This window comes from Filicampus tigris, chromosome 15, assembly GCF_054856515.1.
Source record: "Filicampus tigris isolate MCC_2025a chromosome 15, RoL_Ftig_1.0, whole genome shotgun sequence".
Taxonomy (NCBI): Eukaryota; Metazoa; Chordata; class Actinopteri; order Syngnathiformes; family Syngnathidae; genus Filicampus; species Filicampus tigris.
Genome location: NC_141231.1, coordinates 685,505 through 702,522, shown reverse-complemented (window position 1 = coordinate 702,522; position 17,018 = coordinate 685,505). Strand labels below are relative to the sequence as shown.

The 17,018-nt window shown below is 45.9% G+C and overlaps 1 protein-coding gene across 2 annotated transcripts in view; it reads left to right on the top strand.

Annotated features, from left to right (window-relative positions):
* Positions 1-17,018, top strand: part of crb2a (crumbs cell polarity complex component 2a) — a 102,257-nt gene that overhangs the window by 71,460 nt on the left and 13,779 nt on the right. Inside the window, exon 9 of one of the 2 annotated variants that reach the window (XM_086054526.1) lies at positions 11,591-11,756. The exons of the other annotated variant lie outside the window; for it this stretch is intronic. Within the exon in view, the coding sequence (XP_085910652.1) occupies positions 11,591-11,756 (166 nt within the window). The remainder of the gene's footprint in view (positions 1-11,590; positions 11,757-17,018) is intronic. 2 annotated transcript variants of the gene reach the window in all.

Below are 17,018 nucleotides of genomic sequence, written 5' to 3'. Positions count from 1 at the left end.
TGCAGGCAGGCCAGTCGAGTACCCGCACTCTTTTTTTACGAAGCCACGCTGTTGTAACACATGTGTAGCGAACATGGAGGTCACTCGTAAGAGTGTCAATAGCTTTTCGCGGCCAGGAGCAATGCCTGCATTATGAAAGAAAATCCTTAAATCAGTCATAAAATGTGAAGGCGCTACAATAAAACAAGTTGTGAGCTCTTCGAATAAAATATAGGTTAATACCTTGACCCAAACACACAAAATTCACGTTTGACTTTTGTATATGGACAATGTTTATTAACTATTCTAATATAAAAGGAAACCATAGCAAGCCTAAATAAATGAAGAAAAAAATAAGAAAACCAATATCGAAATTAACTGGGAGGAAAGGAAAAAGGGGACGTCTGATAGGTGATAGTAAGGACGACTATAGAGCCAGCTGGAGGACCTGATGAAATGCACAAAGTTTACTAGCGTTCACTACCAATTTTTATGCACCCACTGAAAAGTCCTGGTGGCTACAGAGTGGTCACTTTTTTTTGCTGAAGCTCATGTGATGAGCAAAAAGGGAGGGGAAAGGACCTTCACTCGTTTGAAGATGGAAAAAAATAAAAAATAAAAATGGAGGTAAAAAGAAGGGGAGAGAGACTACTGGTAGTGGGACCAAGCTTTGTTAGGTTCTCAGATGACCCGACCGGCCGCGGCGCGAGGTCGGGGGGTTCGAACGGGACAGAACCGGCGTTTTGCTTCAGCGGTTGCTGCCGAAGGGCCGGGGTCCGGCGCGTCTGCCATGTGGTAGTGACGAGGCACAATTTAGCTTTTCAGGTCAACCGCGGTTGATTTTCGGGCGCATGGACGCACCATCAAAAGTGCAGCCAAAAGAGAAGTGAAAAAGGGAGTTTGAGAAGTTTCTTTGGGGGCGGGCTTTGGCAAGAGAGAGATTTTTAAAGAGCCAATTCTTGAAGAGATTTTTTTTTGAGAGAGCGTCAAGGTGAGAGAGCTTGAAGTTCAGAGAGCAAGAGAGAGACAAAGGCGAGGTCTTTTTATCTCCTTAAGAAAAAGGGGAGGGGGTGAGGTGTCCATCCCCCCTCCAGCTCAGGTTTCAGGTGAGCCTCAATTCATGACAATAAAGTTACATTTGAGTCTATTAAATTGTCCTGTTTAAAACCTCTGTACATGTCACAATTTGTAACTGGCATCAACTGTCATACTTCAGCTGGGAAACATCTCATTCTGAATGTGTCTAAAGTTTATGAGTCAAAGATATGAGTTTAACCCAACATTTACACGGTTATTTCATAAACCTGACCAGAAAATTGATTGTTACCATAGCAAAGCAGATTCCTCAATGCAAAGTTAGCAGGATACACAAAGTAAGCAATACACAAACATACATTCAAATATGTTTCATTTCAAGGTAATTTTGATTCATCAAAAGTATAGGAATTTTATGCTGCAGTTCCCATGTCAACCTCTTGGGGTTGGTCTTCATCCAGCATTGTCAATGTTTGTCAAGCTGGCCCCCTGCTGAGGGGGCTTCAAGAAGTCTGTTTTAAGGCCGGTCGAATCCACATCCATTGTCTGGAGAGGTTTTCACGTGACGACGAGTGGCTCCTTATCAGGATTTTGGGTCTTCCTGAGTCCTAGTATGTCCTTGTTAAGTCAAATGGCAGGTGTCCACTGATGACTCAATTGTTTTTAAGTGAGGCTGGAGCAGACTTGATGGCATCTGGCTGAATCTTGTCTCCAGCCCTGAAGATGTGGTCCAAATGAAGGCATATTCGCATATGTGTTGATAGCCTTTGCACATTGAAGTCAGTTTTCGCCTGAGGTCGCAGACACTTAATGTTGTTTTTCGGCCTTGCCGCTTACATGCAGTGATTCCTCCAGAATCATTGAACGTTTTGATGATATTATGGACTGTAGATGCTGAAATCCCTAAATTCAACTATTTTCTCACACAGTTGTTCACCCTATCATTGTTTGTGAATGGCTGAGCAATTCAGGGGAGCTCTTTTTATACCCAATAATGGCATCCACCAGCTTCCAATTAGCTTTTTCACCTGTGGGATGTTCCAAAAAGGTGTTTGATATGCAATGCTCAACTTTGTCAGTCTTTTTGCCACCTGTCCCAGCTTTTTTGGAATGGGTTGGAGCCATAAAATTCAAAGTTAATGATTATTTGCTGAAAATAATAACGTTTATCAGTTTGAACATTAACTATCTTGTCTTTGTAGCGTATACTTATTTAAAAAAATGATTTAACTGGAGGAAAACCAGTTTTTCTAAAATCTTACTTAAAAACGGTAAGTTGGATACAGGTCTGTAATTATTAAAAACACTGGGGTCAGAATTGCTCTTCTTCAGAAGGGACTTTCACACCACCATTTTAAAGGCAGTGGGGAAGACGCTCGTCTGAAGAGAGCAATTGACTATATTTAAAATCTGTTCCTCAAAGAATCCATAAAATGTCTTAAAAAGAAATGTGGGAATTGGATCCAAAAGGCAGGTTGTAGAATTTACCTGGGAGAAAACTCGACCGAGTGTCCTTGCATCAACCAGGGCAAAACTTTCCAGTGTTTCCTCATGTAAATATGATTGTCCAGGTTTATTAAAAATTGCATTTTGACGGGCTAAAAGACTAGATCTTATGTCATCGATTTTACTTCTGAAGTGGTCTGCGAAGTCCTCATAGAGAGCGTCTGTTGGTCTCTGTGGGGACTTGTTAAAATCAGAGCTAGTTAAAAGTTCAAAGGTGGAGAAGAGAACTCTGGGGTTGTTTTTATTAACTGTAATGAGGTTTGAGAAATAGGAAGTTCTTGCCCGTTTGACTGTTTTATTGTAGGATTTTAGTTGTTCACATAATATTTCGTAGTGTACTGTAAGATTACTTTTTCTCCACCACCTCTCTGCACTCCTGCATTTTATTTTTGATATTTTGATTGTATTGTTTCTCCATCGGGGTACGGTCTTTGTTTTTCTTGTTTTAATTAAAAGTGGCGCTACTGAATCTAATGATGATTTTAGATTTAGGTTAAAATTATCAACAATAAAATCACAGGGTGCATGTAAAATGTCACCAGGAGTGCTTTTTAAAATCTCAATAAAATTTGCAGCCACCTCAGAAGATAGGTAGCGTTTCTTCACTGTTCTCACCGGGGCTGCCTGATGGTTAAAACTGTTAAAATGTTGAAATAGACACAGTAGTGGTCTGACACAGCCAAGTCAACAATAGAGGACACACCGGCAGACAAACCATAATCAATCACATTTTATTTATATAGCACTTTTCATACATAAAAATGCAACTCAAAGTTACGACCAAATTTAGAGTGTGTCACCTTTTGTGAGTTGACTGCAAGACGTGCTGTTTAAAATCCAAGCAGTTTAAAAGGTTTAAAAATTCTCCGGATAGTGGGTCCGAGATGTCGTCCACGTGTACATTAAAATCGCCGGTTATTAAAATCCTGTTATAACTGGAATATAAAATGGATAAGAATCCTGAAAATTCTGTAATAAAAGAAGTGGAATGATGGGGTGGTCTATAAATGGTAATGCATAGGGGGACTGCTAAAAACAAAAGTGTGATGTTCGAACGCTAAATAGCTGTTAAAAATGACCTTCTTTGAGATGAGAGTACTGATAAAATTGATGCAGTCCCACCCCATCTTATCCCATCCCTGCTAGAAAATAAAAAGTTAAAATTCAGTGGGCAAGCCTCGGTGAGAACAATTGGACCATCTGTCCCAAGCCATGTCTCAGATAAAAGAATACTATGTAAATTATTGTCTAAGATCAGGTCGTTTATGATAAAAGTTTTGTTTAAAGGGGAGCGCACGTTCAGCACAGCCAGGTTAATTTTTGTGCTGGACGTGCGCTCATGGCGGCACGGATGAGAAGTGTTAGCATATAACAGATTGCCTCTGTTAAAACCACGTTGTTTCTGTGTGTGAGGGAAGCGTCTGCCAGTGATGGTTTTAATGGAAAAGCTGTCCGGCGGCGGTAATGATAATGGGGGCCTACAGGGAGAGCTAGTGAGGGTGGTGGTACTGTGAGCAGCTGGTGTTGGCCTGTAGGTGGGTGTAATGTAATTGTCATTGGAATGTTTACGAGCAGAAGAAGAGATGGGAACACCCGCTGAGTGATTGTAAAACAGGAGTCAGCGGGGAGTGGAATTGATAATGGCATGGTGGATGCTAGCAGCTAAAATCTTGTTTCCAAGAGAATTCGGATGGACATCGTCCGGCTGGTAAAAAAGACAGACGATTCCAGAATAGGTTAAAATTGTCAATAAAAGCAAAGTCAAGGTGGCCACAAGTGCATAGGAGCCACGTATTCAGGTTTAAAAGGTGGCTGAAGCGCTTGACCCCATGAGACAACGCCGGCAAAATGCCGCTTACCCGGACCAACAGTCCGCAGGTTTTTAGCAAGGCAAAGAGGGCATGAAAATCTAGTGGTGGTAGAAGGAAAGTTACGTCTGTAACTACGCTTCTATGAATCACAAATGACCGCCGGGGGGCGGTGCTTAAAGCACTGAATGTTCCCTTCGCGCATGCGCAGTTCAGGTATGCATACCAAATTAGTCAGTTGTGACACCTGGATGACACTGTATAAGTACCGGTGTCACCAGAGGTTTGTTTCCTACGGAATCTTCTCGCGTGAACACGAGGATCCCGAGTGACAGGATGCCCTGGCAGTCATTCGGGATTCATAGAACCGTAGTTACAGACGTAACTTTCATACTATTTCATGCCTACTGACCGCCAGGGGGCGGTGCTTAAAGCACTGAATGACTAATACCAGTCACAGTCACGAGGAATCCCAGAGACAAACCTCACTGAGAAGCCTCTGCGGAACCGAAGACCATGCTCAGTGGTGACGTCCACGCTGTAAAACCTGGTGAAAGTGCTGGACGCCGTCCATGAGGCAGTAGCACAAACATCCTCCAGAGGTACTCCCTTTAGGGCGGCCCAGAATGCGGCAACGCTCCTGGTAGAGTGGCAACGCACCCTCTGTGGCGGGCGGCGGCCCGACAGCAGGTACGAATGGCGGATGGTATCCACAACCCAGTGAAACTAGCGCTGCTTGGAGAGAGCAGATCCCTTGTTAGGGCCCCCATAGCAAACAAAAAGCTGAGCAGACATGCGAATGCCCGCAGTAGCGTCAATGTAAAATTGCAAAGCCCTCACAGGACACAAGAGCTCCAGCATGACCCCACCATCCCCCGACGGTGGTGCGTATCGTGCGAGCCACAAAGGGTGGTTAAAACAGGAACCAGTCAACACCTTGGGAATAAAGGCGGCGTTCGGCCACAGGGTGACACCGGCACCATCCGGGTGCCACCATAGGCATGCAGGGCTGACTGACAGTGCATGCAACTCACCGACACGCTTCGCAGAGGCAATGGCGAGCAAGAATGCAGTCTTACGGGACACCCACCGCAGATCTGCCTCTGCCACGGGCTCAAAAGGAGGTTGGCACAGCCTACGCAGCACCAAGTGAAGGTCCCACGCCGGGACTCGCGGCGCTTCGCAGGGATGAAGCCAAAGCCCCCCGTTAGGAACAACGACACCAGGCCATGACTCCCCACCATGCCATTGTCGACCAATGAGTGTCGGGCAGAAATGGCCGCCACATAGATCTTCAGAGTCGATGGAGAGCGACCCCTATCCAGGACGGACTGCAGGAAGACCCGAACAAGACACAGCTTCCACCCCGTGGTCCCCACACCACGCCGCAAACAACTTCCACCTGTTGGCGTACTGCAGCCGAGTGGACGGCACCCTGGCACGACGAATGGTCTGCCTGACCGGTCCTGCGCAGCTGTTCAGCAGAGGGTCGGGCCTTTCAGCGGCCAAGCAAACAAACGGAGGTGGCGAGGGTTGCGATGCCAAATCCGACCTCCTTGTTGGGACAACAGATCCATCCTGTCCGGCAACATCACGGCTCGCTGAAGCACAATTTGCGCAGCAGCGGGAACCATGTCCGGCCAGAAGGGGGCCACCAGCAAGGGCATATGGCCCCCCTGAAGAACCCTCTGAAGCGTCAGCCAAATTTAGCGGCAGCGGCGTAAAGAAGGCCACGGGTGCTCCAGTGCATCCTGATCCAGAGGGCTGGTGGCTTCCCTCAGGGAAAACCAAAGGGGACAGTGGGTCGATTCTCTGGAGGCAAAGAGATCGACCTCCGCCCTGCTGCTGGGAGGCCTGCAACAGCTGAGATGAGTTGCATGCACTGTCAGTCAGCCCTGCATGCCTGCGGTGGCACCCGGATGAAGCCGGTGTCACCCTGTGGCTGAACGCTGCCTTTATTCCCAAGGTGTTGACTGGTTCCCGTTTTAACCACCCTTTGCGGCTCGCACGATAAGCACCCCCATCGGGGGATGGTGGGGTCATGCCTGAGCTCTTGTGCCCTTTGCGATTTTACATTGACGCTCCTACGGGTATTTGCACGTCTGCTCAGATTTTTGTTTGCCATGGGGGCCCTAACAAGGGCTCTGCTCTCTCCAAACAGCGCTTGTCTCACTGGGTTGTGGATGCCATCCGACATTCCTACCTGCTGTCGGGCTGCCCACCACCAGAGGGGATGCGTTGCCACTCTACCAGGAGCATCCTGGGCCGCCCTGAACGGAGTATCTCTGGAGGATGTTTGTGCTGCTGCCTCATGGATGGCGTCCAGCACTTTCTCCAGGTTTTACAGCGTGGATGTCACCACTCCCCATCCACTGAGCGTGGTCTTCGGTTCCGCGGAGGCTTCACAGTGAGGTTTGTCTCTGGGATTCCTCGTGACTGCGCTGGTATTAGTCATTCGGTGCTTTAAGCATCGCCCCCTGGCATTCAGTAGGGATGAAATAGAACGAAAATCTGTAACTACCGTTCTATGAATCCTGAATGACCGCCAGGGATCCTCTTGTTCACGTGAAAAGATTCCGTAGGAAACGAATCTCTGGTGACACTGGAACTTATACACGCCCTGTGTGATCCAGGGGCCACAAGTAACTCATTTGGTATGCATACTCGAACTGCGCATTCTCGAAAGGAACATTCAGTGCTTTAAGCACCTCCCTCTGGTGGTCAGTAGGGATGAAATAGAAATGCGGTTATGCACTCTCGGCCTATAATTCCTTTTTCACAGATTCGAAAAAATGTATCCCTTTGAGTATTGTTATGTTACCTGTGTGTAGGGGTGTTTCCACTGTGTTTGTGTGTGAATATTTGTTATGTGAAGGAATATCATTCCCAAAGTTGATGCTAATTTCCTGTTTGTATGTCAATGGGCTATCATTCATTCATTCATTCATTCAATATCCATACCGCTTATCCTCACAAGGGTCGCGGGCCTGCTGGAGCCTATCCCAGCTGTCTTTGGGCAGTAGGCGGGGGACACCCTGAATTGGTTGCCAGCCAATCACAGGGCACACAGAGACAAACATCCGCACTCACAATCACACCTAGGGGCAGTTTAGACAGTCCAATCACATTCACTTAAATATTCATGCTAGCAATGTTTTAAAAACCATGCATATTTTGTATTTTAATATACAATGTTTTTAATTAATCATTAAGCAGCTTAAAGCACGCTCAGGGGCGGCAGATTCACATACACTATACGCTTGCTACGCAAGCAGCATGGTGGATTCAGGGTACTTTCACAACATCTGGAACTTATTCTGCACATTTTATTTTATATCTTTTTAAAGATCGAAAGACGCCAAAATTGAAATCACAATAAAATTTCAATTAATTGTCCAGCTCTAATATGTACACAAAGCTTGATGTCTATGACAATTCTTGGGGAAAAAAGCTACAATATTGTTATTCTTGGCATGGATTTCTAATGATCCATTCAACATTCTTTAAACAAACCAGTGGCCATGAAACCTGCACAGTCACAGACATCCATCATGCTCTTTGCTGTAGGCTCTCTTTACCTTCTACAAATAGTTCAATCAGGTATTGGCTATAAAAGTGTATCCCAGGGATGGGCAACTAATTGGGCCCCCGCCGAGTGACCCTTGATTAATTTTTGAAAATTAAGATGTGCTAGCCCTTACTGGAGAGATGAGCCGTTGTAATAACTGTGTTCAACACTAGATGGCAGACATCGCTCACCATCGCCAAATGAAATAAATGGTGTAGTTCAGGTAAAATAGGTAGCAGATTATGGTCATTGAATATAAAGGCAAATTTATCCGAGTAGTTTGCCTAGAGATGGCACGCCATGGAAGCCAACAACCTACATCACTGATCTCAAAAGTTCAAAAGCATAATTTTTTTTCCCACAGAAAGAACTGTTGACATTTTTATTTGCTTCAAATTTGTTTCCTCAAAAAAAAAAAGGATGTACACTACTACCATTTTTTAACATTGAAGAATGACGTTATATTATAATGTTTTGAATGGGAATTAAATAAACACAAAGAAAAAAAGTATTTCATAATGTTTCATATTAATAGTGTGAAACATGGGCCTGCGTCACTAATTCGCTTGTCTCTAAACGAAGACAATTAGCAACCTGCTGCTGCTGCTGCTGCTAACTGCTTGTATGGAAGAGTACTACAATGTAGTAAAGACATGTTTACGCTGCCAGGCGCTAGACCGCACAGGCACACAAATCAGATAATTTCCCACGGCACACCTGACAATATCTCGCGGCACACCAGTGTGCTGCGGCACACCAGTGTGCTGCGACACAGAGTTTGAAAAACACTGCGCTAAAGTCACGGTTCGGTTTCTTGAAACTTCGGTAAATTTTCGGTACAAAAAACTGTTGTTTTTTTAAAATGTTTATTTTGAAAAGATGACAAGTAAACGATACATTTTTTAGAAAAAATAAGTAAAAGGGAACCATTCGTGTGATATTCTAAGAAGTTACACCAGAAAAAAAATACACGAACAATAAAGATCTCTTAACTTTTGTAAACTATTAAGACACTCAGCAGCAACAGCCTATGACACATCTAAGTATTCAAGTTAGACACGTTGTCATTACAGTACACGTTTACACTTTTTGTGATGAAAAAATACATACAACAGTTACAATTATGGCTAACATATTAAAAGTCTTTTTATAATGAAAAAAATACAGTAACTTTAAAAAGTCTTTATGAAATTATATACACTTTTTAGGCATTGAAAAGTTTGAATGTTCAACAGCATATGATAAATCTCCCTATTCAAGAAGGACGTTTTTGGCGAAAAAGACTGCTTTCTTCCTCGTCGAAGAAACATTCACAGCCGGATGATGCTGTTTTAAGTACGTTATTATGTTAAACGTGCTACCTGCAACATAGCCGCCGATCTCCATTGTAGTAATGTCGACACACAACTTTGGGACTTATCCACGTACCTTTGCCGACGGCAAAAAACAAAATGTTCCCAAACAGGAGACCGCAGTGCACAGGGGGACCTTAGGGCTCTGGCTTGTTTGCGTATAACATAATAATACAATTTATCCATGCATTTATGATTTATCACGGTTTCTGGCGTGCTGGCTCATCTGTCACTCTCCTATGCGTGCAACACTCAATAGCGTCCGTGTGAAAACTTGCCTACTCGCGCATAAGCTAGCGCTAATAATAAAAACTGATCAGAAATGGTACGCAAGTGTACTGAACCGAACATGCCATACCGAAACGTATTAATACACCCAGGTATACCGTTACATCCCTAATATACACTATTAAACGCTGAATACTGTAAGAAATGGTGGCTTAATTGAACATGCTGTGAAGGATGCCTTACGCATGAACTTTGCTGCCTTATACTGCACTGTGTTCACACAGTTGAGTGAGCCATCCTATTAATATGGGGATATTGAAAGACATACAGGACAATCATAAGGTAGTATAGTATTACAATCTTTTAGTTAGTTAATCTTTGTGAAAACATGCACAAAATGACTTCTTGCACTTAATGTTAGTTTGCTGTCCAGCAATTTTGCGCCATCTTTGAACGGGGAGTTTAAGCAAGAGAGCACTTTCCCCCAAAGTAACAGTCAGTTATTGTGGTACGGCATCTCACCACACGGTGGCGCCTCTTGGGTTTATTATGTTAGTCAGTAATTTCTTTTTCCCTAAACTTCAGTACACTTTTTGTCATGGACTCGGTCGGGTGCACCCGACCGCTACGTTCTTGAGTAACGCGCGGTATGCTGGGGAAGTATTGTTTTATTGCAAATTAAACAACGGCTTGTGGAACAAAAAGAGGTCTTTTCTCCTTCGGCTATCCAACTACACTCGTCCATGATGAAGTATTCCCTCAGCTCACTACCACTCGTTACACCGGGGAGGGCGATTACATTATGTGGCTACTTTTTGGATTTAAGAAATGGCTCTTTGATATACGCACTTTCAAATACAGTACAACCCAATTAAATTAATTCAAATATATGAAGATCCTGTTCAATAAAAACAGATATAGGGTATGCACATTTTTCATATGAATATTACTTCATATGTCATATTAAAAATGGCCTTTTTGGCTTACATCTGGTTAAGAAGTGTGTGCGCCTACGTGACCCATCCAGTAATATTGACCAAAAATTGAGGCCCTCTCCATCGTTTAAATTGCCCATCCCTGGTAAAAGTCATTGTTGGCTGCGGCAGCTATCATTACTTGACTTGCCTAATTCAATATACCTATTTTTGAAAAAGTTAAAACTGAAAAGTCAGTGTTGTGTTAACTTGCATATGTTCCAAAAACAAACTTGAATAAATATCAAATGCAAAATACAAGAGATAATACAATTTTCTTCTGATCGTATAAGCTTATGTATATGATGCTTAGCGATATAAAGTTGCTGTTGTGTGTGTTGTGAATGAAATTGAATGTGCATGAATAGCACAAAGAAAAAAAAACTTTGGATTTTATTTTGCCACACATCTACACTTGAGTAAAACTAGTCAGAGTAGGTCTGAGAGGGTGAAGCAACACCTGCAACTTTCCTTTTTCTCAATCAAACCAGAAAAACTGTCAAATTTTTATCCATTCAAATGCTACATGGCATGATACTAGGCTGGAAATGGTAACACCTTATTCCCTCGCGTACTTTGCGGTTCAGTTATTGTGGCGTATATTGGAACGTATTAGCCGTGAAAAGTGAAGGAACTGTTTGCTGTTTATTTATACCATTTGAAAAAGAATCGGTAAAATTGAGAGTTTCAGAGATTCAGAAAACTTCCTCAGTTTGACAATGTCAATTTAATTCAGACTGAACAAAGAGTTTTGTAAAGCTCTCAAACAGTTATTTGGCATTTAAACCTAGTTTATTCGCATTTCGAGCTCATCAACTTTTAGGACAAAATGTTCATTTTCTGACAAAAGCACCCACGTGTCACAGAAATCAGGTAATCAAGTACCACGAGTAGGAGGTGCACTTGAACGGGGCACCTCTTCAGCAGCTACTGCCAATTTCCATATTGCATTCGTTTCGAACACTTGATGGATTTTTCAGGCTAAAATGTTCAATTAGATACTCTACATTTGCAGTATTACTGCTAATCACTATTGGGTTTAGAAATGGGCGCTGTGTCTTTCCACAAGGTTTTTCAGTGGATCATTTGTGTCTCAACATGATACAATCTGTATTTCTTTATCATTGTTTTTTTCAACAGATGAGCCCTTGTCAAAACGGAGGAGAATGCACATTCACATTCAATGATTTCACATGTTTGTGTTCTGAGGACTACACAGGCGTTACTTGTGAGACTAGAGTATGGTGTGTCAGTGATCCTTGTTTAAATGGTGGCTACTGCGTCAACCTCGTTAATGGATATGAATGTAAGTATCTACATCTATAGACAGTGCCATGCATAAGTATTAAACTCCCTCCTGACTTCTAAGTTTCAAGTATTTATCATAATTAACTCTATCCAAATTGAATTCAGAATGCAGTTTCTAGGCCAGGCAAGGCAAGTGTATTTGTAGTTCACCAACCATACACAAGGCACATACACAGGGTATTGAATCGAACACAACTGGATTGTTCTGGTTGTCTTTCAGACATTTTGGTTATCATCTGAGAAGGTTTCATCAGTTCATGTAACAAAGCTTGTTTAGGACTGCACGAGCCTGAGTTGGTGTGGAAAAAACACAAACTCAAGACAGAACCACGCTTAACCCCAAACAAGTATGCCAAATTCATGGGAACCTTTTACAGACAAAAATGGGCTCAAGGCTCGAAATAAATATATATTTTTTGACAAGCAGTTTTGCTAATCCCTCCGTGAGCCGTCACCTTATCGTGGTGGAGGGGTTTGCGCGCCCCAATGATCCTAGGAGCTAGGTTGTCTGGGGCTTTATGCCCCTGGTAGGGTCACCCATGGCAAACAGGTCCTAAGTGAGGGACCAGACTAAGCACGGCTCAAAATGACCCCTTATGAAGAAAAAAATTAATGAATCACGTTTTCGCTCGCCCGAACGCGGGTCACCGGGGCCCCCTTCTGGAGCCAGGCCTGGAGGTGGGGCTCGATGGTGAGCGCCTGGTGGCCGGGCCTGCACCCATGGGGCCCGGCCGGGCTCAGCCCGAAAAGGACACGTGGGTCCCCCTTCCCATGGGCTCACCACTGGTGGGAGGGGCCAAAGGGGTCGGGTGCCGTGTGAGCTGGGCAGCGGCAGAAGACAGGGACCTTGGCGGTCCGATCCCCGGCAACAAAAACTAGCTCTTGGGACATGGAATGTCACCTCTCTGGCAGGGAAGGAGCCTGAGCTGGTGTGTGCAATGCAGAGTACCCACCCTTTTTGGAGTCCTCCACCTGGGGACTGCATCGTTCTGCTGGGGGACTTCAATGCTCACGTGGGCAATGACAGTGAGAACTGGAGAGATATGATTGGGAGGAACGGCCCCCCCGATCTGAACCCGAGCGGTGTTCGGTTACTGGACTTCTGTGCCCATCACGGATTGTCCATAACGAACACCATGTTCAAACATAAGGGTGTCCATATGTGCACTTGGCACCAGGATACCCTAGGCCGCAGTTCGATGATCGACTTTGTAGTCGGATCATCGGACTTGCGGCCGCATGTTTTGGACACTCGGGTGAAGAGAGGGGTGGAGCTGTCAGCTGATCACCATCTGGTGGTGAGTTGGCTCCGATGGTGGGGGAAGATGCCGGTCCGACCTGGCAGACCCAAACGTATTGTGAGGGTTTGCTGGGAACGTCTGGCAGAATCCCCTGTCAGAAGGAGTTTCAACTCCCACCTCCGTCAGAACTTTTCCCACGACCCGGGGGAGGCGGGGGACATCGAGTCCGAGTGGACCATGTTTCGTGCCTCCATTGTTGAGGCGGCCGATCGGAGCTGTGGCCGCAAGGTGGTCGGTGCCTGTCGTGGCGGCAATCCCCGAACCCGCTGGTGGACACCAGCGGTAAGGGATGCTGTCCAGCTGAAGAAGGAGTCCTATCGGGCCTTTTTGGCCTGCGGGACCCCGGAGGCAGCTGACAGGTACCGGCTGGCCAAGCGGAATGCAGCTCTGGCGGTTGCTGAGGCAAAAACTCAGGTGTGGGAGGAGTTCGGGGAGGTCATGGAAAATTACTTTATAGTAAAGATGGGGTGCTACTGACCTCAACTCGGGACGTTGTGGGTCGGTGGGGAGAGTACTCCTCAATTCCACAGACACGCCTTCCACTGAGGAAGCAGAGCATGGAGACTCTGAGGTGGGCTCTCCTATCTCTGGAGTTGAAGTAACCGAGGTAGTCAAAAAGTTCCTCGGTGGCAAAGGCCCAGGGGTGGATGAGATCCGCCCAGAGTTCATAAAGGCTCTGGATGTTGAGGGGCTGTCATGGTTGACACGTCTCTACAACGTCGCGTGGACATCGGGGACAGTGCCTCTGGATTGGCAGACCGGGGTGGTGGTCCCCCTTTTTAAGAAGGGGGACCGGAGGGTGTGCTCCAATTACAGAGGGATCACACTCCTCAGCCAAGGTCTATTCAGGGGTGCTGGAGAGGAGGGTCCGTTGGAAGGTCGAATCCCGGATTCAGGAGGAGCAATGTGGTTTTCGTCCTGGCCGTGGAACAGTGGACCAGCTCTACACCGTCAGCAGGGTCCTCGAGGGTGCATGGGAGTTCGCCTAACCAGTCTACATGTGTTTTGTGGACTTGGAGAAGGCGTTTAACCGTGTCCCTCTGGGAGTTCTGTGGGGGTTGCTTCGGGAGTACGGGGTACCGAGCCCCCTGATAAGGGCTGTCCGGTCCCTGTACCACCGATGTCAGAGTTTGGTCCGCATTGCCGGCAGTAAGTCGGATTCGTTTCCTGTGGGGGTTGGACTCCGCCAAGGCTGCCCTTTGTCACCGATTCTGTTCATAACTTTTATGGACAGAATTTCTAGGCGCAGCCGAGGTGTCGAGGGGGTCCGGTTTGGTGGCCTCAGTATTGCATCTCTGCTTTTTGCAGATGATGTGGTACTGTTGGCTTCTTCAACCCGCGATCTCCAACTCTCGCTGGAGCGGTTCGCAGCCGAGTGTGAAACGGTCGGAATGAAAATCAGCACCTCCAAATCTGAGACCATGGCCCTCAGTCGGAAAAGGGTGGCGTGCCCTCTCCTGGTTGGGGATGGAATTCTGCCCCAAGTGGAGGAGTTCAAGTATCTTGGGGTCTTGTTCACGAGTGAGGGTAAGATGAAACGGGAGATCGACAGGCAGATTGGTGCAGCGTCTGCTGTGATGCGGACCCTGTATCGGTCTGTCGTGGTGAAGAAGGAGCTCAGCCGAAAGGCGAAGCTCTCAATTTACCGGTCGATCTACGTTCCTACTCTCACCTATGGTCATGAGCTGTGGGTCATGACCGAAAGAACAAGATCTCGGATACAAGCCGCCGAAATGGGTTTCCTTCGTAGGGTGTCCGGGCTCTCCCTTAGAGATAGGGTGAGAAGTTCGGCCATCCGGCAGGGACTCGGAGTCGAGCCGCTGCTCCTCCGCGTTGAGAGGAGCCAGTTGAGGTGGCCCGGGCATCTGATTAGGATGCCTCCTGGACGCCTCCCTGGTGAGGTGTTCCGGGCATGTCCCACCGGCAGAAGACCCCGAGGACGACCCAGAACACGCTGGAGAGACTATGTCTCCCGGCTTGCCTGGGAACGCCTTGGGATCCTTCCGGAAGAGCTGGAAGATGTTGCTGGGGAGAGGGAAGTGTGGGCTTCCCTGCTGAAGCTGCTGCCTCCGCGACCCGACTTCGTATAAGCGGGAGATAATGGATGGATGGATGGTTTTGCTAATCAAGTCCTCGATTTAAAGTGGAACTCAACCCAAACATATTTTTTTCAACAATATGTTCCTGGCAGGCCCAATATTAAACACGGTATTCTGTTTAATATTGCGTTTGTGGAATATGAGTTAAGCAGCAAAACTCTTATTCTACAACGCAATATTGATCAGAATGCCTTGTTTCAACTAGTGGGCTTGCATAGAACATATTCTTGAAAAAAATATGTTTGGGTTGTGTCAGGTTCATCAGGTAGATTTATGAAAACCACACAAAATAAGGAGGGTGACTTCCTCTTTAAGTAGCAATTTTGGATTAGAGGAGCATTTTTTTTCCATTAATCACAAGGAAATACACATGTAAAATGAAGTTGTGAGATTTAAATAAGTGATGGGGCATAAAAAAGCTAAAGCTTCCATCCCACCCCAATTTATGTAGTGACCAATAAACTTCTGTGACAATGCTTTTGAATGAATGTATTACAATGAGTATTGTTTAGACCACTAAAGCCCCTATCGCACTCAGGGGCGAACAACCGCAACTGTTGGCGAAGGTAGCATAATGCTACTTCATGTCAGAGTTCGTCAGGGTTCCTTTTAAGGTCGCAAATGTTCACAAAATGTTCACCAGACGTTCTCCAACAGGTTTAGGGTTTTTTCTTGTCACAAGGATTTTTTACATTTTTTTTTTTTTTTTAGTAGTAGTCCATTGTTTATTCCAGAGCTGGGCCGGATCGGTCGTGCCCTCCAGCCCGACCGTATGCCCATTTTTGGGGTGGAGGGGTGACAAATTAAAAAAAAATGGCTGGACTAAGCATGGCCTGTAAAGTTGATTTTAGTCCGGCCCACTAATCGGCCCTCATGCGTGTGACGTGCTCGCGAGGCGGCCAAAAATCATCTCAGCCTACTCGGTAAAAGGATTCTGTTTGGGCTTCTTTCTACTCCCACGTCTGCATGAGCGACAACTGCTGTTAAAGGGATTGTGGTTTTGCCCCCCCCCCCCCCTTGTAATGGTATGCCCCAGTTGCAGGTGGGAGGCGCGGGTTACGTGATGTGACGATAAGAATATACAAACACGCTTGAGTGCACGTTGTTGTCTCACATGTGACATACAGTTTCCCACACGGAGACGGATGCACCAAGCAGCTCGTTGCTGCTGCTGCAAAGTTAACATTACTAAACAAGCTACTCACCCACGTTCCCCCTTCAAGGTCGTTTTCGCAATAAAATTAAATACATCGTCTAGTCATCTCGGTCCCTTTATGGTTGTAGCAGGCACGATATCCATTGTTGTCGCTGTCTTTTTGAAGCGACGCCCCCAACTTGTTTCAAAACAATTTGTGTCCACGAGTATATTCAGACGCTAGCACATCAAGGTGGGGTTCATGCACTTTTTCTGGCATTTCCTACTTCTGGAAATACGCCATAGCAAACCTGCATTGTATAGTGGTTTGCTGGTGCGCTTTTATTTTGAAGGCCGGGAGGGAGGGGAAGTGTGCAAAATAAATAAGTAACTTGACTGCGACTTCTGGCCGTCTGTTGGACCCAAATAATTATACAATACGACAAATCCAACCCTGGGGCTCGCAATGCAAGTAAGCACGCAGTTGGGTAAGTACTACTTGCGCATTTGAAGCGTGTCCACAGCGGGTTCGAATAAAAAATAAGCCACCTAATGATCTTTAAAAAGCCTCTGCCAATTAGCATCTCTCCCGCAGCGACGTCAATCACGGACGTTTTTTTGGGGGGCGGGGGGCGGAATGGGGCGGGGGCAGACAATGTTTATGAATATGGCCGGAGGGTCGCGGCCGGAAGGGTACCCAGGTCAAGGGTGGAGGGTCGCGGCCG